This window comes from Charadrius vociferus, unplaced genomic scaffold, assembly GCF_000708025.1.
Source record: "Charadrius vociferus isolate BGI_N301 unplaced genomic scaffold, ASM70802v2 scaffold595, whole genome shotgun sequence".
Taxonomy (NCBI): domain Eukaryota; kingdom Metazoa; phylum Chordata; class Aves; order Charadriiformes; family Charadriidae; genus Charadrius; species Charadrius vociferus.
The window spans coordinates 440,113-450,398 of NW_009648646.1; the positions used below are offsets into that span (position 1 = coordinate 440,113).

At 40.1% G+C, this 10,286-nt stretch overlaps 1 protein-coding gene across 1 annotated transcript in view; it reads left to right on the forward strand.

Annotated features, from left to right (window-relative positions):
* KIAA1328 (KIAA1328 ortholog) overlaps positions 1–8,639 on the forward strand; it is a 147,461-nt gene extending 138,822 nt beyond the window's left edge. The window contains exons 9-10 of the mRNA XM_009886423.1: positions 194–375; positions 7,130–8,639. Of these exons, the coding sequence (XP_009884725.1) occupies positions 194–375; positions 7,130–7,242 (295 nt within the window). The 3' untranslated portion in view covers positions 7,243–8,639. The remainder of the gene's footprint in view (positions 1–193; positions 376–7,129) is intronic.
* Positions 8,640–10,286: the final 1,647 nt, after the last annotated feature.

Genomic DNA, 10,286 nt, shown 5'->3' on the forward strand with positions numbered 1-10,286 from the left:
TTCCTGCTGCAGTACGTGGGTAACTCTTCGATCCTTAAGCTTTCTGCTTTCAGATATTGTAAATGCAAAAGCAAGAGCTCAACCAGCAGCATGACAGTTACGCTTCTGGAGAGTGAGTTGGGTGAGAGGGCTGAGTGCAGTGTTAAAAGGGCTGAATGCATCATGTAATAGTGTGACCTTTCTTTCCTCCCAGTGTACCGGTGTTGAAACACGAAGATTATTTTCTGAGGACACCAGTGAACAAAATTTCCAGAGCACCAGGGAGCAGTGGTGGGAGCAGTTCAGGGAAGAAAATGGTTGGTTTTGGTGCAAACATGGAAAATGGGCGAGCCCCTCTGATGCAAACCAAAAGGGAAGGCACCAAGTCAAAGAAAGGTAAGGGCTAGCATACTGTATCACAGGGCCATGAGTGTGCTGATGGCATTTAGAAATTGTATATAAGTGTTCAAGAGCATATCAATAAAATGCAGAATTCGTGGGAGAGGATTGCAATTTGCTTAAAACAAGCCAAGAGAACGTAGCTACATTTAGTCATAAAAACATAGAGAGCCCTGTAAATAACAAGTGATCTTCTTGGTTGGTTTTCCTGATGGAAGGGAAAAAATAGCCTTTTAATCTCAAAAAGCTACTTCAACAATTCTTTTTCCTTTCCCAGCGAGCAGAGATTAAGTGCAGTGGGGCTTGCTCTCGGAATGCAATGTTCTTCACATTCTTTTCCTCCCCAAATAATGGCTCCACCATCACAACCTGATATTTTGCCCCACAGGGATGTTTGTAGAGCTAGAATCTATCCCGCTCTTAGGACCTCCACTTAGCTTAGTACCTCCACTTAAGACAGGCTGCTTCTCTCTCTGCCCCTTAGGTAGAGGAAGGGTTGGGAACAAAAGCAGCTTGGATGTTTTGCTGGCCGAGCCTTGAACATAATCCTTGGTTCAATTATGAGCTAGCTTTTTTTTTTTTTTATTTTAACTTGTCAGCCAGTTTGCTGTATATGTCAGCATAAAAATAAAGAAAATGGCAAAATGAGAAGAAATGTGGTACAATTCTCAAAGGAACAAATAACTTGTGTTATTGGTTAAGACCGTACCAACATTAAAAAGCAGTCCCTGTGAAGAAACTTTCAAAAGGGTATCATCAGCCTGGACCCAAACGGTGGCTGAGGTTAATCTCTTCCAAGGCACAGCTACAAAAGTTGGAAGCCTGTAAAGGGCTTGTGTCCAAAAAAATCAATTTCTAATTTGAAACAAAATCATTTTTGACTAACAGGGGTTCAGGACCCATTACTTTTGCTGTATAGTCTGCTGACATTTCACACTTTCTGTTGTGCACAATGAATCCTAATAGTCATTTTATAACATTGCTACACCAATCAATTTAAGCAAGAGAAAGCCGTTACAATTCTGCAAAGTTTCAGGGGCAATTTTCACTGATGGTGTTCTTTTATGTTTTTTTCAGCTATCATTATTTTTTTCTTCTCTTTTCCTCTTCCTTCTCCCCCCTCCTTCTCAATACTGTAGTGATGAAATTGAGATTTTTCACAGTTGGATGATGGGTTTTGTTCCTTGGATAGGGATAGTCCCCAAAAAGTAATTTATTTTCCATAGATTCGGGGGAAAAAAAATCCAACCTGACCTCTCCTTCGTTCATTCATTTCATTTTGTAGTACTTAGGAGAAGTTACATGCTGCACCTGGCTATTGCATGTAGCAACTGAGCTGCACCTATGCTGATACAGTGATTGTAGTGGTCAGCATAATGTCTGAAGATGGTGGTTATCTTTCGCAAACACTTAGTGGGATTGCTAGCTTTGAAGATGTAGAGCATGGCAAAATTTAACTTATAAACATTGGCACTTGCTGTGATACCAGATAAAGTTCAGAGAAATGCTTTCAAGCTGTGGAACAACCTCAGGTCTATTACTGATTTGAATGGCTTGTTTATCACAAGGCAAATTACCTAGCACTAATCACTGAAGTTGAAGTCTTCTGTATTTAGTACCTTTTTAATTGGCTTCCCTCTGTTATATGTTTGGACTCCTTTAACAAGCACACACACATAGTTGTAACGTGTTTTTCCCGTCTTTGACGATCACCAGGGCACAGTGTCAAGTTTCTGAATTCGAGTTAGCTCTGGACGTAGCTGTCTCTGTCCTTGCTTCTGCTGGATCTTCCCATCTGTTGCTGACCTGGGTTTTCGGCTTCAGAATTTATTCTTTTATTAGGAAGCAATTCTGTAGCATCTCACAAAAATGAAATGAGGGATGCTGTCCTGGTTCCGGCAGGGATGGGGTTAATCTCCCCAGGAGCCGGCAGGGGGCAGGTATTCCATCCCATGTGACCCATGCCCGAGCTATAAGAGGAGCTAGCTGGGGCAAGGAGAGGAGTCGCCACTCGGGGGTGGGCTGCGGCGGTGCGGTGCGGTCGGTGCGCTTCGCGGCGGTACTGTAATCGCGTTTTCTTCTTCAGGATGGAGAGACTCTCCAAGCACACCTTAGTGCAGTGCCAGTGCAGATGCAGACCTTTGGGCTCACTGTATAATCTCACTGTACTGGGAATGGTGGGTGTATCTGGGGGACAGTGCAACTCATGATAGTGTCTCTCCACAGCAACGTAGGCAGTTGTGCCAGATTTTGATGTTCTCTTGTTCAACTACCCTTGTCGTCTTAGATTTTTTTTTTTTTTTTTGAGAAGGTAAAATGATTAATCTGGAAACCATTTCCATGCTGAAATGGTGGAAGGCTTTATGGCCCATGGGACTGGGCACTTACTGTAAGTGCGGTGAGTTATGAAAGGGTGATTTCCTAGTAAACCCACGTTTCCTTTCTCCCTGCAGATGTTTAATAATGGGGAGAAGAGCATTGTTAACCTGGTCCCATCACCTTGTGGAATGAAAGGGGCACTTCTGCTCTTTTTTTCAGGGTAGAAGCTTACTGGATCAGCTTAGGCAATCAGCTTTTATTCTCTCACTGTTGCTTTTTTGTCTCCTATTTCTGTTTGCTCCTTATTTTTTATTCCTGTGCTTTAGCAGGTGTTTGTGTCTCATAGCCAAACTTTTTTAGTTTTACCAGCAAAACTTTAAGCAGACGAAGCAATCCTCGGCTCCTAGATCTTTTCAGCAGTAAATTGTTTTTATTGGTGTCACCAGCAGCTATGTCAATTTGTACTAAAATCTAACAACTTGTCTAGTTAAAAAGCACTGGAGTACAGAAATGTGTTTTTCTCTTCCTTTCTGCCCTGGAAAATTCTGCTTTTGGGCTGGGAAACCAAACTAGATCCTATCCATTGCATTATGCAATATTGGGAACTTTACTTCTCTACATTTCTGTTTTCTTCCTCTTCACACCCTTCCTGAAATATCTCTGCATTGAAACAAAGAAGGAACTAGTTTTCCCTTTGTGTGTCTTTGGGGACAGAGCCATCTGCATGATATTGTATAGCGTGCCTAGCTTTTTTTTCCGTATGTAAAAGAAAAAGCCGGAGAAGGCAAATTATTTTAGCTCATAGAATCCGTACTTTTCCAGGGGCTGATTTTTCTGTATAGTGTTTGTTTTTCAGTAGGTTTTCTAATGTAGCTTCTTAGGGATTCAGGATCCGGAACTTCCCTTGAGGGAAGACTCTTCCCTCAATCGAATAGAGCAATTAGTTAATATTAGTGAAGCGCTTTGAAGATGTGAAGTACTATATAAATGTTAAGTATTATGAGTATTAGTATTATTCAATTCATAAAGGTTTCTTTTATGATTATCAACCTAGATTTCCCTCTGCTTACTTTTATCCCATTACTGCTTGAACCAGCCTCAACTGTATTTCTTCATTCTTTGTGTTTACACTTTCAAAATGTACTCTGCTGTATTTCCACACTTTCTTCATGTTTTAGTTATTTGTTTCTCAAGCAGAAATATACGGCTATTTGAATTTTCTCAAATGAGTCTTTAATCTACTTTAAATCGTTCTTGAACCAAGTTAACCAAATTGAAAACAGTATTCTTAACATTACCATTTAGAAGACATCTATAATTGCTTTGGGGGTAGCTTGCCTTGCAAGCTTGAATCTAGTTTGTTTTTTGATATTGTTTGCTACTCCAGGTTCTCTCCATTGGTGTCATGGTTTGCATTAGCTCGCCATATCTGAGCCTTTTTTTTTTTTTTCTTTCAAGGGTGAATGTGTCTATTCTTTTTCCATGTTTCTTGCTTCTCTCAATCATCTGCAAGGTCTCCAGTCTCATAATGTCTTCCAACACCTGCAAATCTAATTAATTTGCTGTCATTTGTATCACCCCAGTTCTCTATGACTTTTCATAAATAATTACCAGTCACTTCATAAATTCATTAACTAATTCCCTTTAGCCCTGAAATATATATGCTTCAGACTAAAGAATTTGTACCTTTTTTTTTTCCCTGATAATTTCTTTTCATCAGCTTTACATAGGCAGGTATTATACATCAACATGGTCTTCATTATCTCCTACTTGCTAATATTCCTTTTTTTTTTTTTTTTTTTCTCATAGTATATTTTAAAATTATTAGTAGCTTGGTCATTTTAGAATCATTATTGATTTAATCTTGTTTGTATATTCATAAAACTGCTTGCTCTTTGGTGTTTCTTTTCCCTCAGTTACTTGCATGCCTTTTTCAAGATGTATTTTTAAACATTTTTTTGTTTATATAGGCACTTATACATGATTTCTTGCTATCCCTGCTTTATGTCTGTGCAGTCTAACAGCCTCAGTATATTCCTACTTAGTTCCTTTTCTTGTTTTCCATTTCTAGCCCTGGTAATATTTTGAAGCTTGGGTCTTTGAACAACACGCTTGAGGCTGTATGGACCGCTTCTGAGTCCATATATTTTCTTTTTCTGAGAAATACGTCTACTTTGCTGTGAATGTACTATGTTGACAGAGTGCCAGCCTTTTCTCATATTAGGAATTGAATGTATTCTCCCATGCTTACCACGTTTTTATTACTTCAGTATTAGTTTCTTAAAATCTAGCAGGCTCATTCCACTATCAGGTGAAAAGATTTCTAAATATCCCGTATTCCATCATAAAGACAAAAGTCTAAGCAAGAGGCTTCCAGTCCCCTGCATGCGTACCCACTCTTCTCATCATAGATTGGCTCACTATCAAGTTTCCAGGGACACATAATCAACATATAGCCCCATGACATTTCTAAGCATTCTTTCACTGATAATTAACTCTTTGTTAGGTGAGATTTTTTTCACTGCATGATACTGAAGCACAATTCATTATAGCAGAGTGATAAGTACCCTTCTTTTTTTTTTTTTTTTTGCTAGCCTCCCTAGAATACACCTTAAAACCTTGGGGTTTACTGTATTGTATATATTTGTAAACCTCTTAAGTCAATGCAATATTTTAAATAATCTTAATCTCTTGGATGTCTATAAATTTTGCACTGAGGCTGGAATTACAACCTTGTGTTGCTTCATGTTTCAGCATGGATGTAGATAATGTTGCTGTTCACAGAGCTGAGAAATATTTAGGCATGACAGGATTGCTTAGAGAGCTAAACACTGACTTGACTTTAATTTTTGTTGAGACTTGTAGTTTTCTTTATATTTTCTGTTTAGTTAAGTGGTGTTGATTGGACAGACCTAATTAGGCTAGATCAAAAAAGCCCAAACCCACAGGCTTTTGTGGGGTAGATCAGATTAATCCTAATTTGCCTGCCCCACCTCCTTCTGACTACCTGTATGCAAGTGGTCTAAGTAAATCCAATCTATAAAACCCAATTCTCAGGTGGGTGGGTGAAAAGTGGAAAATGGGTGGAAAATTGGCTGGGCCATCAGCCTCAAAGGGTTGTCATCAGTCTAGCTGACAGCTGGTTGCTAGTGGTTAAGTGCTTAACATTAACAACCCAGACAGCGGGACAGGATGCACCTTCAAGAATTTGCAGACGACACCAACTGGGAAGCAGTCAGTATGCTGGAGGGTAGGGTCCAGTATTCAAGGGACCTTAACAGGCTGTGAAAATGGTTTGATGGAGACCTGTGTAGGTTCAACAAAGGGAAATGCCAGTTCCTTCAACTGGGTTGGACCTATCTCATGTAACAGGACCACCTGGGTGCTGACCTAGAAAGAAGTTTTGCCAGAAGAGAACTGGGTGACCTTCTGAACAGCAAGTTGAGTACGCGTCAGCAGTGTGCCTGCGTGATGGAGTACCCAAAACTCATACTGGGCCATAATAGCAAGATTGAGGTTATCAGGTTGATGAAGTTACACTTACCCTCTGATAAGTGGTGAGACAGTGTCTGTAGAGTGCTGTGTGCAGTTTGGGGCTCCACAGTGCAAGGAGAGCTTTGGCAAACTGTAGGAAGTCTAGCAGAGGCAGCCAGGACATTCAGGGGGCTGGAGCATATGACGTACTGGGAGAGCCTGAGAAAACTGGGTGCCTTCAGCCTTAAGAAGAGGCAGTTCAGCACAGATCTTCCTGCTTTCTTCAGCTACCTAAGGAGAGGGTGTAGAGAAGAGGGAATGAGTTTGTTCTTGGAAGTCATCAGCAACAGAGCAAGAGATAACGGGGAAAAGTTACAACTCAGGAAATTCTGATTAGCTATAGTGGAGGCATTCAGTACCTAACTGGACAAGTGATCTAGTTGGCCCTGCTTTGAATGGAGGATTGGACTACATGACCTCCAGACTTCACCTTTCAACTTAGATTATTTTGTAACTCAGGAGTTATTGGGAGGAGGGGAGAAGGAATGGATTAAGAACTCTATTTTCCTGAAAGCAAAATACTGTTACAGTGATATTTACACTTGGAAAACTAACATCTTGTAGCATGTCATGAGAACTGCATCTGTGAAACAAGCTGAATCCTGTGGACCACTGTAAGAAAAGATAACAGTGCAAGTCTGTCAAACTTTGGGCAGTAAGATGGAGGCTGTAGAGTGTGACTTATTCTACGGATTTGATTCTCTGTGATCCTGAAATGCATGCTGTGCACAGTACTGTCAGCTGCTGAGTTCTTTGATTGCCATTTCACTGTATATATTGCACTCCAAAAATGTTGCAATTTTTAGTCCCAGTGTTCTGTAATGATGCAGAATCACAAAACATCTGTCCAAAACTTACTAGCCCCTGATGTCTGGCTTGTCTTCACTTTATTCCACAGGGACAACTTCAGGACCTAGGAAGGATGCAGCCACATCTCCTGTGCTGGTAGGCAGCAGCAATAGACCTGCAACCGCGGCCACATCACCAATCCGGCATGACACTTCACGGTAAGACACTAGGTAATCTCTGGTTTAAGATTCTGCAAACACAACCATCAAATTCTCCTAGATGCAGGGAAGTAGCTGAATTTCTATGATATTTCGTGTTAGCACAAGCTGGATAATATAAACTAAAAACTGCCATATCCTTTTGACATTTATAGTAAGACTTAAATTGCTTGTTAGAATAAGAAAAGCGGGAATATGCCAAGTTCTAACATTTTAATGTTACTTAGATTTTGAACAGAAAGCATTTTATGTTCCAAGACCTGACACATTAAATACATTTGTAAATAATTTGAATGGATGGTGTTAACCCCTGTTAGGTTTTAAGTCCACTTGAAGATTTTAATCCCCCTGTATTCGCCCCCACCCCCATACTTTATCAAATGGCATTTCTTTTAAAATGTTTTGTACCAGGGTTATTTTATGTTTAATGACAAGCAACAAAATCACATTAAGTCAGCAATTCCTGATTATACTATATATCTGCACTAAATGCACTGGAAAAGGAGCATTATCACTTCTGCTCCAATGAAGAAACAGAAAGCAGTATCATTGTTACACTTATGAGTCTAAAAACAACTTGCCTTCTTTAGGCAGGATTACAATTCTAGCAGTAAGTACCTAGAAAAACAGTATACAATCCTTGCTTTTCCCTATGATATCCCAAATTTTCTCATGATAAAGTCTCTAGTTAAGTAACAAAGTAGATGCAGATTGAAGTACAAATTTGCTGTATTTTACACCGCTAGTTAGATGACTTTGTGCAGTGGGATGACAAGAATGTACGGCCGTTCATAAGAAGAGTTAAATGTTTCTTGGAGAAGAAGAGGGCTTGAGTCAGATTTAATCTTCTCTTGGCCCAGTGGACTAGGAAAATGTATGCTTGATATCATCCCTGTATTCTTGGCAGCAGCTGGCAGTTTATTTCTATCTTCTGAGAGAACTTGCGATACATAATAGGTGAAAAACCACTATCAATATTGACAAATTTGTACTTACTTGCTATGGAAACACTTTTTTTTTTTTTCTCATGAAGGAAGAGATCATAATTCTAGGAGGATTTAAGAACTGAGATAGATTGGACTCTGTTTCCCACAAGTAACTATATGTTTAAACAAGCAGAAACCACAAGATTGCATAAGCATTTCTCTTAGAAGCAAGGGTTACCTTTGCAAGCCGGTAATATCAGATAAAGAGTGTGTAAAGATACTGCTTTATACTGTCTAATAGTGATAAGTTGAGATTCCATTTAAGCACTGAGGAGTAGATGTAATTATTCACATCATACAACAACTGCTCAGAAAAAGGAATTTTATTCAAGAGGATTGATGGTCCGTTCTTCTCCAGAAAGGGGAGTCAAATATTTGTTGAAATAGGCTGTTAGAAATCATATCACATAAAGTGATCAGTGTCACCCTTAAAGGTTTATTTTACCAGTTGATGCCAAATTTTGAAAAATTCTGTGTTTCTGGGGTGCCCTCTCCCATGCTTGTTTGCTTTCTTTCTCTTTGTTGGTGCTGTAAGTATAATTGAACAGGTTAAGCAGCCATGTTGTGCTTTCCCTTACTCATGGCCTTCTCTAATTGAAAATGGTAAACGGACAAGTATTTCTGTGGGGACCCAAAGCTGATCCTATCCTTCATCAAAAATCCTGCTTGGGCAGCAGGTCAGTCTCAATTTATCACTGAATTGTTATAAGCTTAGACTGCAGGTTTAACTAACAAAATTAATCAATATTGAGAATTATTGCTGCTTTTGTGCCACTAAAGTTAGGGTTTGTCAGCATGTTCGTTATAATCTGTGATTTGGGGGGGGGGGGGGGTTACAAGCTTACCAAGGTGAACAGCTTAACCACAACAGTTGGCATGGGCCTGAAACTTGCAGCACAAAGCCCTAGCCTAAGAGAAAATTTATTTATTCGGCAGTACGTGTAAACCTAATTACTTCTGACTTTTTAAATTTATAGGACTAGATTCAACTCATGTTTGTGCCAGCTTTAACTAGCACAAACCCTGGCACCCGGCAGTAGCAGCAGCGGAAAGCCTGCCAGGGAGAAGGTGTTGGAAAGCGACAGAAGCTCCCTGCCAGCGCGAGGCATCGGGGTGCTCGCGCGGCTTCTGGGGAGGGCTGGCTGGATAAGCAGGCATGGCAGGTAGAAGATGCGTTGGCTTGATGGTCTGTCTTGGCAGGGCTCAGCTGGAGGCTTCAGTGTGCTACAGCTGCCTCCTGCTTAAGGGAGGAATCGCTGCAGTCCTACTTTCTTCTCCCTCTCAGAATGAATGATGTCTGGGACAAGAAGTAAGCGTCCCTAGAATGTAAAGATGTATGCTCTGAGAGCCTTAGTGCTAGACTTGTAGAAGGACCAGGCTTGCAGAACGAAGGTGCACAAGGTGGTTTAAGTGACATCTTTGAAGGAAAAATAGCATTTCTTTATCTGGGCTAATAGTGGATTTGTTTGCCCATCATGCTTCTATGCATGCCTGTCGCTGCTTTTCGTAATACAGCCAAACGTTGCATATTTGGTTATCCAGTGTTCCTAAGCCAAGTGTCTATACCTGCCTGAGCTCCTTGAAATTATGTTCACAGATTTTTCTACTCCGTGTGCTTATTTATCTAGACCAAAACTGATGTCCTTGGAGGAAAAAAAAAATCACAGACAAGGTTGGGGCTGGGCAAATGTGGAAGAGTAACTTTGTTCCTTACCCCTAAACATAGTTCCTCTGATGATCTTAAACATTACCTTTTTGGTGACCAGGGACATCTTTTTCGTAACTGTTAGCCTAGAAGAAAAACGCTGGTGCTTGGCTGTGAGCTGGAAAGGAGCTGGAAAGGGGAGGTAGGGACATTTGTTTGCTTTCATTTGGTAATGAAGAAGTTTTTACATAAACTAGATCTTACCTCAGATGTAATCAGGTACCAATTTCAGCAAAACAAGTGTTGTGTTGCAAAACAGAAATGAAACTGCCCTAAATCAAAGTATTAAGCTATTCTTTTTTATATAAAAAAAAAAAAATGTTGCAAATTGTGCCTTGTGAAAGACCATTTAATTTG